General features: G+C 47.2%; 1 protein-coding gene across 7 annotated transcripts in view; it reads right to left on the bottom strand.

The window, feature by feature from the left end:
• MINK1 (misshapen like kinase 1) overlaps window positions 1-17,369 on the bottom strand; it is a 249,643-nt gene extending 232,274 nt beyond the window's left edge. For 5 of the 7 annotated variants that reach the window (XM_082253310.1, XM_082253312.1, XM_082253313.1 and 2 more), the window contains exon 1: window positions 16,964-17,369. In XM_082253310.1, the coding sequence (XP_082109436.1) occupies window positions 16,964-17,020 (57 nt within the window). In that variant the 5' untranslated portion in view covers window positions 17,021-17,369. The remainder of the gene's footprint in view (window positions 1-16,963) is intronic. The other 2 variants (XM_082253315.1, XM_082253316.1) reach the window with 1 other exon arrangement.
• Window positions 17,370-17,818: the final 449 nt, after the last annotated feature.

Raw genomic sequence — 17,818 nt, 5'->3', positions numbered from 1 at the left:
AAACATTGTCAGATTTTTTTGTTTATAGTACAAATAATAAAAACCGCAGAGGTGATCAACTACCACCAAAAGAAAGCTCTATTTGTGGGGAGAAAAAAGGACAACAATTTTATTTATTTGTGTACAGCATTGCACGACCGCCCAATTGTCAGTTAAAATAACGCAGTGCCGTATCCCAAAAAATTGCCTGGTCATTAAGGGAGTAAAACCTTCCAAAGCTGAAGTGGATCATTAAAAGATCGCAATCTCAATTCAACCCCCCACACGATCCTAATCCAGCATTTCCACGATTCATGTAAAAAGTGCAGAGCAGTTCCCTGCTCACAGTTGTCCCAAAAAAAAAAAATACACACACACACACACACACACAAGCAGCTGGCAATGTTTATCAACAACATTGCTCAGCACTGAAAGAGACAGATAAAAAGAAACATTGTATCTTCTTATCTGTCCTGTTTATTCATTTACAGATCAAAGGGATGTACTTTGGTCTACAAATGAAGTCAGTTTGAAGCAACCTTGTCAAGTAAAAAAAAAATATATTTTTATTTTTTTGGGGTTATTAAATTGTTCTTCTGTTTAACCCCTTAATTTACACTAATCAGCCTTAACTCCTTATTCTCCTCCATTTAATTATATTTTTCCTGCTTACCTTTTTTTTTTTTTAAGCCCCGCACATGATTTGAAAATCAGACGACAGATCATTCCGTTTTTTTTGTTTACTAGTCGCATATCAAACATGAAGAGTTGAAGAAAATTACGAAAATTCTCATACGACAGAATGATAAAATCGGAAGTAATGTCATATGTTACATTTTCGGACAACTGTGCTGATTAACCACTTAAATAACGCCCCACACGTACCATTTACTACGGCAGGGAGCTCCTTAAGCACAAAATGACGCACCTGTACGCGATTTTGTAGATGGGCTTAAGGGGGCGTGCGCTGTGATTGGACACAGCAGAAGCCAATCAGCGGGTCCAGTGGCTGCAATGGCCGCCAACCACCCACGATCGTCCAGAAAAATGACAAAGGCGGTCTCTGCCTATGTAAACAAGGCAGACCACCATTCTGTCAGACTGGAAGAGAGAGATCTTGTGTTCCTACTAATCAGGAACACAGATCTCTCTTCCTGCAGTCAGTCCATCCCCCCACAGTAGAAATCACTCCCTAGGAGCACACTTAACCCCTTGATCGCCCCTGATGTTAACCCCTTCCCTGCCAGTGTCATTAGTACAGTCACAGTGCATATTTTTAGCACTGATCACTGTATTGGTGTCTGTGGTCCTCAAAAAAAGTGTCACTAAGCGTCAGATTTGTCTGCCGCAATATCGCAGTCCTGCTAAAAATCGCTGATCGCGGCCATGAATAAAAAAAACATAAAAATAAAAAAAAGTCGATAAATCTATCCCATAGTTTGTAAATGCTATAACTTGCACAAGCCAATCAATATGCTCTTTTTGGGATTTTCTTTTTTTTTTTAACCAAAAATATGTAGCAGAATACAAAAGTGGCCAAAACTGATCAGACTTTTTAAATTTTTTTTTTTTTTTTAGTGTGTTTTATAGCAGAAAGTTAAAAAAAAATATATATTATATATTTTTTTTTTTTTTTTTCAAAACATTGTCAGTTTTTTTGTTTATAGTGAAAATAATAAAAACCGACGAGGTGATCAAATACCACCAAAAGAAAGCTCTATTTGTGGGGGAAAGAAAAGGAAAACTATTTTGTGTAGAGCATCGCACGACCGCCCAATTGTCAGTTAAAGTAATGCAGTGCCGTATCAAAAAATTGCCTGGTCATTAAGGGAGTGAAACCTTCCAAAGCTGAAGTGTTTAAACAAAACTCATCCAATCTGGTATACAAGAAAAACGTTTGTGTTCGTCTGATCGGATAATATCGGATGAACGGTCATTATCGAAATTTTTTGTATGGAGCTTTACTTCTATTATTAACCACTTAAGCCCCGGAGGATTTGGCTGCTAAACGACCAGGGGGTATTTTGCGATTCGGCACTGCGTGACTTTAACGGACAATTGCGCGGTCGTGCGACGCTGTACCTAAACGAATTTGACGTCCTTTTTTTCCCCACAAACAGAGCTTTCTTTTGGTGGTATTTGATCACCTGTGCGATTTTTTGATCATGCGCTATAAACAAAAAAAGAGCGTCAATTTTGCAAAAATAACAATATTTTTCACATTTTTTTATATGAAATTCCCCCCAAAAAAATGTAAAAATCAAAATTTAACATTTTCGGCAAATTTGTTTTATGCTACCTATGTTTGGTAAAAAAAAAATCGCAAAAAGCGTATTTTGATTGGTTTGCGCAAAAGTTATTGCATTTACTGACTAAGGGAAAGATTTTTGTCATTTTTGTTGTTTTTTTTTTTTAACGCGTAATGGTGGCGATCTGCGATTTTTTTTGCGGTACTGCGACATTGGGGCGGACAGATCGGACCCTTGACTGACATTTTTGACCCTTTGGGGTTACCAGTGACATTTCTACAGTAATCAGTGCTATATATATGCACTGTTACTGTAAAAATACACTGGTAGTGAAGGGGTTAACTTTATTTGAGAGGGAGGGGCTGTGTGTTTCCCCCTGGGGGCGTGATTCTAACTGTGATTGGCTGTGGCTTCAGCTGTATGCAGAGTCATCAACGGATCTACATAGTAGATCCATATGATCAGCTCTCATACAGAGGGGAGAATGACAGGCAGTTTGTTTACACAAGCTGCCTGACTTTCTCCCTCTCCCCCGCCGATCGCAGAGTGGCCGGCGGACATCGGGTCCGCCGGTCACACGCGCGGGGGGGGGGTCCGTGACCACGCGGGAGCGCGCCTCCGGCGGCGCGCGCTCGCTCCCTAGACCCTCACAAGCTAGTGACGTAGCCCTACGTCACTTTGCCTGTGAGGGGCTGACCGCCGATGTAGATTGGCGTGCGGCGGTCGGCAAGTGGTTAAGGCCCCTTTCACACTAGTGCGACTTGTCCTGCAAAATCGCATGACAAGTAGTTTTCTATTATTTTCAATGAGCCCCATTCAAACGAGTGCGTTTTGAAGTCGCACCGACTTCAAAGTAGTTCCTGCACTACTTTGCCACGATTTGATTGCGTTTTGAGCCATAGCTTTCAAAATTGCGTCAAAATCGCGCCGCAAAATCGCGTCGCATAAGTGTGAAAGGGGCCTAAAACTTTTTTTTTTTTGTTTGCTTTGTTCATTCATATTTTTACACCTTTAACATATCTTCACATTGAAAAAAAAGCGCAAAATTTAAATAAGTTATTTTACAAAATATTATTTTATCAATGTTTTGTACAATTGCTGACAGCTGAAGTGTAAACAAAAAAGTTGCAGTAAGTATAGGTTATTGGTATTGGCGAGTACGAAAAAAAAAAAAAAAAGACCCTAATATAAATATAAATGAATAGTAATTATTTTATTTCTTTACACATTACATTATTTTTTTGCCATCTTGTTTGATAATCTGATGTTCAGGGGTTGTAAATCTTTAAAATAAAAAGTTTCTTCAGAATCGTGATCTTTATTTGAAGCAAAAACAAAAACAAAAAAATTGTGATTTTCTCTTTATCCAGAATCGTGCAGCTCTACTCCTGCATCCAATCAATGTTAGTAAAGCCAGCAACAAAACCACGTCCTTCAGCAAATGTCATGTTCCTGCCCAAGAGCGCATCCTAACTTGGTAACCACGTCAAAAGAGGACCATCAGGATGACAGGAGGGACTCTGTGCTGTGGACTTTTGCTATGCAATTAAAAAATCGGTGTTAAAGTATAACTAAAAAAATATATATTTTTTTGGTTTTGGATAGAGTGGAGAGGGATTAGAAGCCCTGTCAGGTTGAATTGCTGTCTGTGCCCCCGTTAGGGGACATTCACCCTCTCTATGACCCCTTATCTGCCTATTTTAATTCTATAGCCTAAAGTTCCACTTTAAGCTGACCAAACACTAGTAGTAGCATTTCCTACAATGGTTCTTATGGAAAATATTCTCAGAACGTTCATTCCTGTCATTATTGGGTCAACTAATTTCATTTGAAGCCCTCACAATTTCATCCTGACCTGCTATTTGAATGGAATCTCAGATGTATTAACCACTTCAATACCGGACACGTTCCCCCCCCCCCCCCCCACCACCCACCCTTTACCCCCCTTCCTGCCCAGGCCAATTTTCAGCTTTCAGCGCTGTCACGCTTTGAATTAAAATTTCGCGGTCATGCAATACTGCACCTAAACAAAATTTTTACCATTTTTCGAAACACAAATAGAACTTTCCTTCTGTGGTATTTGATCACCACTGGGGATTTTTTTTAATTTTTAATAAACAAAAAAAAGACCAAAAATTTTGAAAAAAAAAAAAAGTTTTTCTTTGTTTCCGTTATACAATGTTGCAAATAAATAACCTTTCTTCATGAGGCCCCTTTCACACTAGTGCGACTTATCCTGCGATTTTGGACCGCAAAAATCGCACGACAAGTCGTTTTCCATTATTTTCAATGAGCCCCAGTTATATCAGTGCGACTTGAAGTCGCACCGACTTTATAGTCCCTGCACTACTTTGGTACGATTTTGAGGCCAAGGAGATTCAAGCCCAGTCAAAATCATGGCAAAAAAGTCGCGGCAAAAAGTCGCGGCAAAATCGAGCGACTTTGAAGTCGCACAAGTGTGAAAGGGGCCTAAAATGTAGGCCGCAATGTATATTTCTACATTACCTTGGTGAAAATACCCCAAATCAGTGTATATTATTTAGTCTGTAGGAAAGTTATAGAGTCCACAAACTATAGCACAGATCAGAAAATCAATTAATCCATCCATCCTGATGTACTGACGGTCTCATTTCTTGAGGCCCAAAAATGCCAAAACAGTACAAATAACCCCCAAACAATCCCTTTTTTGGACGGTAAACAGTCCAAAAGGTATTTAGTAAAAAGCATTGCAAGTTTTTTTGAAGTTGTAATTTTTTGTCACAATTTTTTGGAAAATAAAAAAAAAAAAAAATAAAAAAAAATGTATTTACAATTTTGTTTTCCTTTTACATACGGTCACCAGCGCAGTACAGAGTTATCATCATTTGTGTGGTGGTGATCAGTGACACTGACTGGTGATAGTGTGCATAAAATGTGAGGGGTGTACTTACTTTTGTGACATACACACATATATATTTATTTATTTTTATTATTTAAAAACACTGTGACCAGCGCAATAGTGTGTTACCATAGTAACACTGTACTACCCCAATAAAGTGATCAGGATTTTTTTTTTTTTTTTTTTTTACACGTTATGATTGCTTATATCAATGAATTTCAACGTATTAGCAACCATTTGTACTGAATGAAACCAATCCATTCGGTGTCTTATGTTGTGATTAGCTGTGATTGGTCAAAGCTAATCATATAGTACAGATGTGCTGTGATTGGCCCTCACTGTACCATGTGATCACTGTGACCAAATCACAGCTAGCAACACAACTGTATACAATGGATAGCGTGAAAGGAAGCCATCCATTGTTTACAACTGTCATGTGATCTGCTGTGACTGGTCACAGCGATCACATGGTAATGGCAGCGGGTCGGTATAGTGATCAGTCTTCGGGCACAGACGGTGACAGATCACGCCTCTGCGTGGCACCCTCTGACATCATATGACGTCCACTCCAAAGTAGGAAAGTCCTACTCAGCGGTCAATCAGCTATAGGCTGAGCAGGAAGGTGATATACAATTAGACATGTGTCGATTGTTACTGAACTTACCTCCACTAGCCGCACTGTACTCTACAAGCTAGTTATAAATTGGGTGGTTGCGGTTTTTGTTGGTTTAACTCAATGGAGGAGGCCGATCTCCATTCATTGTGAGAAACCTGAGGAACGCAGATCTGCCTGCCAGGGCTTTTGTAGTCCAATCCAGTCTAATTATAAGCTTCCGGCTGCTGCTCCTGTGCTAAAGCTCTGGGAATTGGGGGGGGGGGGGGGGATTGTGACCCCCTCTCTTATCTACACCATGCTCAATGACCAGGTCACCAAAGTTACTTTGGTGAATGGGAATGGTCCATCCCTGCTCTACAGCTCTCCAAACATGTTATAATCTGATGGTGAGACATTCTTTAAATCTACCAACAACTATATAGTGCCAGGATTAGGGATTGATCGATTATCGGTGGGGCCGATATTCACTTTTCTTGGAATTATCGGTCAAAAACTTGCCTATGTTGCTTCAGGTGGTTGTACCGGAGTGATGCCTGCATCTACAGGGATCACCCCCCAGTACTGCTTTTTAGAGCCGAAGGTCAGCCACCCCCCCCAATACTTACCTGAGCCCCATCACGATCCAGCGATGCGCATGAGAACCTCAGCTCTCCTAGGACTCTCCTTCCTCATTGGCTAAGACAGCAGTGGAAGCCATTGGCTCCAAATTTGGAGCGAGAGCGGGCAGCTCTGTGCATGAATGGACACTCAGAACAGCGGCTCAGACGCAAAACAGCCATTTCATGCTGCTTGCTCTGGGGGGCACTCAGCAAGAGGGAGGGGCCAGGAGCCAGCGGGAGATCCAAGAAGAGGAGGATCGGAGCTGCTCTCTGCAAAACCAACTGCACAGAGCAGGTAAGTATGAGAGCCGGTTCACACTGAGGCGACACGACTTCGGGGGGCGACCTGTGAAGTCGCGTGCACCGCAACATAATGGAAGTCTATGCAAGTCGCTCCGAGGTCGCCCAAAAGTAGTACAGGATCCTTTTTCTAAGTCGGAGCGACTTGTGTCGCTCCTATTAGAACGGGTCCTGTGCTAATCAATGGACCGCGACCGACCGCGACTTGTCAGGCTGACAAGTCGCGGCAGTGTGAATGGGCTCTGACATGTTTGTTATTTTTTTTTTAAAAAAAGAAAAGAGAACCCACTGACACAAAGACAATACTTTGTTCAATGCAGGCAAAAGCCGGTCTTCTCTAGAATTAGTTCCCAATATTGCAATGCAAAAAAATAAAAAAATGCATCCTTCACTTTTGGTTTTGTTGTCATGGAGACCTGATCAAATCAATAGAAAGAGATCGGTCACAAATTTCAGCAACACATCAATACACACTGCACATCTCCATAGGCATCCTGGTGTGAAGACACCCTAGATATCCCCCAAACAAAAATAAATCTGTCAGATCTCTCTTCAGTAACAAACATCCCCCATACAGCAGGTTCTTCTACTCCTTCCTCTGTTTTCTTACATAATAAATTAGGAGTGAGCCAAACAGCAAAACATGATGCTGCAACTCAGTACAGAGGATGACGTGTAGTTGGACCAGACATCAGAAAGGGGAAGACATGTGATCTGAGCAGGTCTGACCGGGGAATTATGGTTTGTGCTAGACACCGAGGTTGCAACATCTGAGACGGCCAACTTCCTGGGATTTTCTAGCACTGGAGTCTTAGAGCAGCCTTTTTACAACCAGGGGTCAAATCCTGAGGTTGTTCGGGGTCTTTGGGCAACAAGAAATTTCTGACTCTCAGATAAGCAACCATCAACACCAATGGGCTTTTTAGCTATCTATAGGGAGCAGTCCTACCACTGTCCACCAGAGTAACATGATTCTTCTCTCACCGATTCGCCCAATGACCACAAATATAAAAAGGGATCAATCTAAGCGGGCCCTTCCCCGCCGGGCCACCAGTCTAAGAGGGCCCTTCCCCGTCGGGCCGCCAGTCTAAGAGGGCCCTTCCCCCGCCGGGCCGCCAGTCAAAGAGGGCCCTTCCCCCCCGCCGGGCCGCCAGTCTAAGAGGGCCCTTCCCCGCCGGGCCGCCAGTCTAAGAGGGCCCTTCCCCCGCCGGGCCGCCAGTCTAAGAGGGCCCTTCCCCCGCCGGGCCGCCAGTCTAAGAGGGCCCTTCCCCCGCCGGGCCGCCAGTCTAAGAGGGCCCTTCCCCCGCCGGGCCGCCAGTCTAAGAGGGCCCTTCCCCCGCCGGGCCGCCAGTCTAAGAGGGCCCTTCCCCCGCCGGGCCGCCAGTCTAAGAGGGCCCTTCCCCCGCCGGGCCGCCAGTCTAAGAGGGCCCTTCCCCCCCGCCGGGCCGCCAGTCTAAGAGGGCCCTTCCCCGCCGGGCCGCCAGTCTAAGAGGGCCCTTCCCCGCCGGGCCGCCAGTCTAAGAGGGCCCTTCCCCGCCGGGCCGCCAGTCTAAGAGGGCCCTTCCCCCCGCCGGGCCGCCAGTCTAAGAGGGCCCTTCCCCCCGCCGGGCCACCAGTCAAAGAGGGCCCTTCCCCCCCGCCGGGCCGCCAGTCTAAGAGGGCCCTTCCCCCGCCGGGCCGCCAGTCTAAGAGGGCCCTTCCCCCGCCGGGCCGCCAGTCTAAGAGGGCCCTTCCCCCGCCGGGCCGCCAGTCTAAGAGGGCCCTTCCCCCGCCGGGCCGCCAGTCTAAGAGGGCCCTTCCCCCGCCGGGCCGCCAGTCTAAGAGGGCCCTTCCCCGCCGGGCTGTCAGTCAAAGAGGGCCCTTCACCACCGGTCACCAATCTATGAAGGCCCTTCTCCACTGACCTCCAGCAAAAGACAGTACATTATACATTGGTTTGTCCAACCACCAATGTGATGGAACACTGTACTCTGCACTGTCTGCATTTCTTCTCTGACCTTTGATTATTCTTTTTTTTATTTTTTTTTCATTGCATTATTATTTATCACTGAAAATCATTTACTTGCATAATACAGCCCTGGATGTCAAGGACACCAAATACACCACATTCCCAACTTATATCACAATTTAGTGCTAAGGCCAATGTCCCCTGAGCTGTAGATATAGTAATTAGGAGGGGTCAGGGTGGGAAAGGCAGCTTTAGAGTTTACAAAGCATGGGGCAAAACCCATCCAGTGTGTGGCTGTTCCTTGTCAGTGGGAGAAGGTGGCCTTATGCTGCCCTGAATGGGTAGGTGACAATGTTTCTCAATTAAAGCAGAACTAACCCCATCAATGCAACCATTTCTCAAAATGGTTTCATTGAAGGCATGCCGTGAATGATAACCCTCACAGTTGCTTGTGCTCTCAGCTGAACTGTCAAGCCATCAAACGTCATAACTTATCAAAAGTGGAGCACCATGGCAAGCGCAGATAAAACAGAGGCTAAGATGGCTGCTTCCTCAGCTGTAAAGGACAGGAGGGTTTAGTTCCACCTTAAGAGACGGTAAAGGAGGAAAGCCAGCTGACAGACCTGCAGCTGCTACAACATCTAGGCCCCTTTCACACGGGCGGTTTTGCTCAGCGGGGATCGATCCCCCGATCCCGGCTGAGCAGGCGGATGACGGCTCCGTCTCCGCTCTCTGTGCAGAGACGGAGCGGTCAGAGTCCCGCTCTCCTCTATGGGAGATTGGATGATAACAGACCGCCTGTTTTCATCCAATCCTCCAGACGGATGTAAAATAGGGTTTCCATCCGTCCGGATTTCATAGACAGGATCGGATCGGATAGCAGCGGGTGTCAGCAAACATGTCTCCGCTGACATCCGCTGCTCCAGAGGGCTGCATGGAGCATCCAATCAGGTCCGCCTAAAAAACTGACAGGCGGACCGGATCGGAAAGCCCGTGTGAAAGGGGCCTTACTCTCTATACAGCAGTGCTGTGCCTCTGAACAAACAACAGGTTGATACTTGAAGAAAAGGAACAAGCTCAGGCTTGCTTGGATCTACTCTGAACCCACCTGAGCGAGGAGCCCGCCAGGAAGCGGTCACCATGCTGGGCCAATCACAAGCGGCTGAAACATGCCCGTCCTTCAGCCTCATGTATACACGCATTGTATAGGTGTGGATGCAGGGAGGGTAATGCCACGGCTTCAGATGATTGGCCCAGTACAGTGACTGCTTCCTGGTGGGCTCGGTCAGGTGGGTTCTGACTACGGAACCCTTTATTGAAGAGGACCTGTTATAGCAGTAAAATTCAACATTGGCTTTCACTTCTGTTATCTGAGAATAGAAAATAAGGTTACAGGAGAGGGAAGATGGGGGGGGGGGGCAATGCCTGCTCTAAAGAATGTCAGCTTTGGAGGGTCAGAATTTTTATTGTACACAGCCTGACTTGTGTCAACAGTTCAGGCCGATGCAGGGAACATTTTCTAGGCAAACAATTGGTAATACCAAATGAGCATCAATCCAATGCCACAACGTACCACAGCATTATACACCACAATACGGAAACCAGATTAGTGTCCTCCAACGTATATCCTAATGCAATGATCCTCAACCCTGGCCTACAGGGCCAGGTTTTAAGTATTACCTTGGGGAGATGCAGACTAGAATACTGCAATCACTCAGCAGCAAATTATATCTTGCAAACCTGGCCTGTTAGTGGGCCCTGTAGGCCAGGGTTGAGGACCACTGTCCTAATGTATTGGCTGCTGGCTTTTGGGTTTAAGGCTGAATTCCGGAGAAAACAAAACTTGTTTCTCTCACAGTGGAATGGGGCCGTCACTGCACTGGAAGGATTAAATGCTCATTTAGGTCTTAAAAAAAAAAGTACCTTTTTTCCTACCAAATTCTGCTTTTACAGCAGGTTCCTTCCATGTTGCAATACCTGGTCTCTGCAGTCTCTTCTCCCCTCTGCACTGTCAGCTTCTCACAGTGTGCAGAGAGCCCCACCTCACTTCCTGGCTGGAGGACACCCAGCATCCTCTAGCCCAGTGGTTCTCAACTCCAGTCCTCAGGACCCACTAACAGGCCAGGTTTGCCAGACAACTAAAATACATCACAGGTGATATAATTTGCTGCTCAGTGATTGCAGTATTCTAACACCCCTTTCACACTGGCGGACCGTTCAGATTCTCCTGTCTGGTTTTTTTTTTGGCGGATCTGAACGGATACCCCATGCATCTCTATGGGGCATCGGTTGTCAGCGGAGAAATGTCCACTGACATCCGATCCGACTTGTCAAATCTGGACGGATGGAAACCCTATTTTCCATCCGTCCAGCGGATCGGAACAGATGGGATTGGATGAGAATGGACAGACGGTCCTTTCTCATCCGATTCCCACATAGAGAACAGCGGGGACCTCACAGCGCGGAGACAGAGCTGCCATCAGCCTGATCAGCGGGGGATCGGCGGAGTCCACCGCCGGACTCTACAGTGTGAAAGGGGCCTTAGTCTGCATCTCCCCAAGGTAATACCTAAAATCTGGCCTGTTAGTGTGCCCCCGAGGACCAGGGTTGAGGACCACTGAACACGGATGTAGACGAGGAGGCCTGGCTCACAGTCTCCGCTCTAATTCATCCCAAAGGTGTTCTATTGGGTTGAGGTCAGGACTCTGATGGTCAGTCAAGTTCCTCCACCCCAAACTCACTCATCCATGTCAGTGGGTCCTGAGGACCGGAGTTGAGAACCGCTGCTCGCCTGACTGTTCCTGGCCCCGACCCGGTCACTTGTTACATTTCAGTTCTTTCAATCATGGAAGCTCGGTATCACATGCATAGCTCCCAACTGTCACTGATTTTGAGGGACTGTCCCTGATTCGATTATCCCTCTTTCCTCCTCATTTTGGTCTGATCTATATAGTTGTATATAAAATGCACTTTTTATCTTTAGAAAAGCGTATCCCAGTCTCATCCGAATTCTAAATTGCTGCATTTGTAAATTTCTACAGCCAATGCAAAGAAATAGTAGTGTTAAAAAAAAAAAAAAAAAAAAAGGCTTTTGTGGGTTTAATCAATTTTTTTTGTATAATTCTCTTTTAACGGGGCATGGCAGGAGGGTGTGTCCTATGCCTACATACATTTGCTAATAGGTGTCCCTCGTTCCCATGTGAAAAAGTTGGGAGGTGTGTCACATGTGGGCGTTACCTAAAGTGGTCTGCATGCAAATACATCCTGCCTAGGAACATCCACTCCTCCAGACTGGCATCCACCTATCTAGGAATGTTGATATTTGCACAACTCCTCCCAAGACCCAGCCCACCTCTTTGCATTAGGCCTGCGGGCCCTTGAAAGGAGTTTTCAGAAAGCCATGTACCCTGCAGTCTCCTCCCACCAACCATGATCTACCTGCATTGCACAGAAAAACACAGGGACCAAATGATAATGTTATAGAATCTAAAATAAATGTACTGGTATGTAATGAAAACAGAAAAACTTTATTTGAAGCGTTTGTTACCAAAAAAATAAAAGAAAGATCTTGTTCCCTTATCTTAGATTCTGTAAAACCTGTTTTCATGACATACCTTATTTTAGATTCTGTAACATGTGCTGTGTAATTTGGCCCCCTGTAACAAACAAAACCTGGCTGACCCTGCCAGTTTCTGCCCTCCCCTCTGTAAACTGACCACGGTTAATCATGGCTACTAAGCCCTGACACCGTGGTCAGTTTACATGTCTTCATCATCTCCACCCTCCCTTACCTGCCCATCAACTCAGTGTGTGAGCTGCCCCTCCTCTCCCCTTGTAGCACCGTTCTGAGCAGTGCAAACGTTACAGTTCACAACCACTGCCAGCCCCACTGCTAGGATAACGTAGTATATACTGCATGCCGTTTTTTTAAAATTATGCTCCCCGATCAGCGGTCACGTGACCGCCCGTCGCTCCTTTTCCTCTGATGTTAAACACAACAAAGGGAGGTCACGTGACTGCCCGGCAGACGTCCGAGGGAGAGCTCGGCCCCTCCCCCTGTAGTGTATACATCGAGGGAAAGCGCAACGGGCAGTCACATGACCTCTGATCGGGGAGAATAAATAAAGTATTTAGAAGATGAATTTTAAAATATGGCATGCAGTATATACTACACGTTATCCTAGCAGAGGGGCTGGCAGTGATTGTGTACACTGCCTTAACAACCCCTTAACCACTTTACCACCGGAGGATTTGGCTGCTAAAAGACCAGGGGGTTTTTTGCGATTTTTTACTGCGTGACTTTAACGGACAATTGCGCAGTCGTGCGACGCTGTACCTAAACGTATTTCACATCCTTTTTTTCCCACAAACAGAGCTTTCTTTTGGTGGTATTTGATCACCTGTGCAATTTTTTGATCACGCGCTATAAACAAAAAAAGAGCGTAATTTTTGCAAAAACAACAATATTTTTCACTTTTTTTTATATGAAATTCCCCCCAAAAAAAATGTAAAAATCAAAATTTTTTAACATTTTCGGCCAATTTGTTTTACGCTACCTATGTTTGGTAAAAAAAAAAAAAAAAAAAAAAAAAAAAAAAAAAAAAAAAAAAAAATCGCAAAAAGCGTATTTTGATTGGTTTGCGCAAAAGTTATCGCGTTTACTAACAAAGGGAAAGATTTTTGTCATTTTTGGTGTTTTTTTTTTTTTAACGAGTAATGGCGGCGATCTGCGATTTTTTTTGCGGTACTGCAACATTGCGGCGGACAGATCGGACCCTTGACTGACATTTTTGACACTTTTGTGGGTACCAGTGACATTACTGCAGTAATCAGTGCTATATATATGCACTGTTACTGCAAAAATGACACTGGCAGGGAAGGGGTTAACAGTATTGGAGAGGGAGGGGTTAAGTGTGTCCTAGGGGCGTGATTCTAACTGTGCAGGGACAGGTCTACTAGTGTAAAAACAAAGATCAACAGTTCTACATAGTAGAACTGTCTGATCTTCACTTTTACACAGGGAGAACTGACAGGCGGCTTGTTTACATAAGCCGCTCTGTCTTTCTCCCGCTGTACCGGCGATCGTAGTGTGACTGGCGGACATCGGGTCCGCTAGTCACACTCCCGCACTCCTCCGTGAACGAGCCGAGGCGGGCGCGCGCCCGCCCGCCATTGGCTCTAGAAGGAGTGACAGGCGAGCGACGTAGACCTACGTCACTCTGCCTGGCTGGGGCCAACTGCCGCAGTAAATATACTGTGCGCAGTCGGCAACCGGTTAATAAAATAAAAAGAAAAAAAAGAAAAAAAGTCATCAGCATGCTGTTGAGGGAAGGAGAGGAAACCAGGGAAAGCAAAAATATAAAGTAATTTTACCTTCAGCATTCATGGTAGGATCACCAGAGATAATAAAAAAAAAAAAGAAAAAACACTGAAAATATACTTTAGAATGACACTGACAAGTTACAGCTTATGTGAGGTTTCAGTGATTGAGTTTAGATCTACAATAGTTTATGAACTTTCCCGAAATGAGGGCACTTCTTTTGCACGTAAATAACACATTCACTCTTGAAGAGACCCTATCGCTCTCTTCTGCCATAAATGCTTCCTCCTGCCTGTCAGTTGTCATGTACACTGCGCAGCGCACATTTATGGCCCCCGATCTATACCGTGGCGATGTGGCTCCTGAACGCATTCACGGTTACGTCCTCGCGGCCAGGCCTATCAAAGGGCCAAAGGCACAAGACCCAGTAGGAAGACCGGGAGAAGATGGAAGCGTCGGGGGCCAGCTGGATCGATCCCCCATAGTGCTGGAGGGCACCTTTTGACAGGCAAGTCTGTCATAATGTACTAATATGATGTGCACACTATTACATTATGGCATAAACCACCTGGGGGGGGGGGGGGGGGGGAGTTTACTGCCTCTTTAAAGTGATTGTAAAGTTTTTTTTTAATAGAAAAACAAAAAGAGAACAATCATGTTATACTTACCTGCTCTGTGAAGTTGGTTTTGCACAGAGCAGCCCGGGTCCTCCTCTTCTCGAGTCCTGGCCCCTCCCTCCAGTTGAATGCCTCCACAGCAAGCAGCTTGCAATGGGGGCACCCAAGCTGAGCTGCAGCTCAGTGTATCCATTCAGACACGGAGCTGAGGTTCGGCCCCGTCCCCTCTCTCTCCTGAGTTTGACTGACAGCAGTGGAAGCCAATAGCGCCACTGTTGTGTCTGAGCCAATCAAGAGGGAGAGTCCCAGACGACCGAAGCACTTGTGGACATTGCTAGATAGAGATGGGGCTCAGGTAAGTATTACGGGGGCTGCTGCACACAGAAGGCTTTTTATCTTAATACATAGAATGTAAAGGCCCTTCCCGCCGGAAAAGGGCTTTCTACGGGCCCTTCCCGCCGGAAAAGGGCTTTCTACGGGCCCTTCCCGCCATTAAAGGGATTTGTACGGGCCCTTCCCGCCGGAAAAGGGATTTGTACGGGCCCTTCCCGCCGGAAAAGGGCTTTCTACGGGCCCTTCCCGCCGGAAAAGGGCTTTCTACGGGCCCTTCCCGCCGGAAAAGGGCTTTCTACGGGCCCTTCCCGCCGGAAAAGGGCTTTCTACGGGCCCTTCCCGCCGGAAAAGGGCTTTCTACGGGCCCTTCCCGCCGGAAAAGGGCTTTCTACGGGCCCTTCCCGCCGGAAAAGGGCTTTCTACGGGCCCTTCCCGCCGGAAAAGGGCTTTCTACGGGCCCTTCCCGCCGGAAAAGGGCTTTCTACGGGCCCTTCCCGCCGGAAAAGGGCTTTCTACGGGCCCTTCCCGCCGAAAAAGGGCTTTCTACGGGCCCTTCCCGCCGAAAAAGGGCTTTCTACGGGCCCTTCCCGCCGAAAAAGGGCTTTCTACGGGCCCTTCCCGCCAAAAAAGGGCTTTCTACGGGCCCTTCCCGCCGGAAAAGGGCTTTCTACGGGCCCTTCCCGCCGAAAAAGGGCTTTCTACGGGCCCTTCCCGCCGGAAAAGGGCTTTCTACGGGCCCTTCCCGCCGGAAAAGGGCTTTCTACGGGCCCTTCCCACCCTAAAGCGCTTTGTACAGGCCCTTCCCGCCATTAAAGGGATTTGTACAGGCCCTTCCCGCCATTAAAGGGATTTGTACAGGCCCTTCCCGCCGGAAAAGGGCTTTCTACGGGCCCTTCCTGTCATAGGACGACAACCCTCTGCTCCAGCTACCAACTGCATTCTTGTCCTATCACCCGGGCTTCTGATGGAGACTACAACTGCCTGCTTCAACACACATAATACAGGCACGGTCCACTGTAGTCACCATCAGGAAACCCGTCCTGAGAAATGCCCTGCAGCCATCACCACAGTATGTGTAGGCAGGAAGCGACTGCAAAGAGGCTACAGAAGATCAGCAGCACTGAACTATAAACAATGGATGAAAAAGCTGACAATAGGATTTTGTTGAGAAAAAAAAATCAAAGGCAATAGTTAATAACAGACTGTGCGTAATCCAAACATCATTCTGCTTTAAATCTGAACACCACAACCTATTTAAATATAGCTGCAGGCACACTGTGTGCATCAATTGCCTTTACAATGCCAGATACCTGTGCTGTACAAAAAAGCAGAGCTATGGGAGGGGTCTCACAGCTCCACCCACTACAGGCTGCCTGCAGAAAACTACAGAAAAGGGGGAGGAGACAAGACCCTTAACCCTGTACAAGGAGAGAGGGCAGAGCTCCACCCACTACAGGCTGCCTACAGAAAACTACAGGTGGGGTTGGAGACAAGACCGGTCACTGCACAAGAAAGCAGAGCTATGGGAGGGGTCCCATAGCTCCACCCACTACAGGCTGCCTGCAGAAAACTACAGAAAAGGGGGAGGAGACAAGACCCTTAACCCTGTACAAGGAGAGAGGGCAGAGCTCCACCCACTACAGGCTGTCTGCAGAAAACTACAGGTAGGGGTGGAGACAAGACCAGTCACCCTGCACAAGAGAGCAGAGCTATGGGAGGGGTCCCACAGCTCCACCCACTACAGGCTGCCTGCAGAAAGCTACAGGAAAGGGGGTGGAGACAAGACCGGTCACTCTGCACAGGGAGAGAGAGCAGAAGTGAGTGGTCCTGCACACAGGGAAGATTCAGGAAGAATACACACAATGGATGAATGAATATCTGCTTGTTGCGGAGTTCAGCTTCAGGTCCTGCAGCCTGGGTCACCCATCTTAGTTGGGGATAATGTATTGTGGATCGGACAGATCCGTGTCACAGCAGCTCCGAGCTGCGATTGGGACCTCAGCACTGCCACCCCCCTTCCCAAAAACGGTCACCTACTCCGCTACAGCCACAATGACCGACATAGAAAAGTAGAAGCACAATATACACAAAACTTCCATAGGAGCCCAGAACCCCCCTTCTCACCCGCAGAGCTGACAGGTCGATGTCATCCAGGCTCCGGGCTGGTGGATCCGAGGCCATCCTTCCTGCGTGCTGGGGGTGACGCCAAAAGGTGTGCGGTCACAGCACAACGCACGCTGCTCGGGGGGGGGGGGGGGGGGGTCACATGGACTGCGCACAGCCACAGACACACAACGATCTGAGAATGACAGAAAAATAAAAAAACCCCAACAACGCACAAAACTGCTTCCCGTACAGCGATGTGTTCTATGCAGAGACGGGGGAGGAGGGGAGTGATTGCATTACTGCTACACACACTGCAGCTCCCCCATCAACCCTGCAACACACACCGCAGTGACTCACATGCTGCAGGAGACACACAACCTGAACAACACACACACAACCTGCGACACCCACAACACACACACAACCTGCGAACACCCACAGCCTTCACAACACACACAGGAGTCAGCTGTAGGAATCACACACAAACACTGGGCACCCACACACCGTCACCGCCTGTCATCCACACACCCACTGCCCACACACACGCGACAGACCCCGGCTACGCAAACCCACACACACACACTGGGCCCCAGTTACACCACCTGACACCTACACAACCAACAGGAGGGACACACACAGCCCCACACCTGTAACTACACAGCCCCACACCTACACAACCAACAGGAGGGAGACACACACACACACACACACACACACACACACACACACACACACACACAGCAGCACCCAGCTACACAACCCTGCACCTACAGACCTGCAACTACACAACCCTGCAACTGCACAGCCCTGCAACTACACAACCCTGCAACTACACAACCCCGCAACTGCACGGCCCTGCAACTACACAACCCC

The sequence above is a fragment of the Pelophylax lessonae genome, assembly GCF_965119305.1.
Source record: "Pelophylax lessonae genome assembly, chromosome: 4".
Taxonomy (NCBI): Eukaryota; Metazoa; Chordata; class Amphibia; order Anura; family Ranidae; genus Pelophylax; species Pelophylax lessonae.
This window is presented reverse-complemented; position numbering and strand designations above follow the sequence as displayed.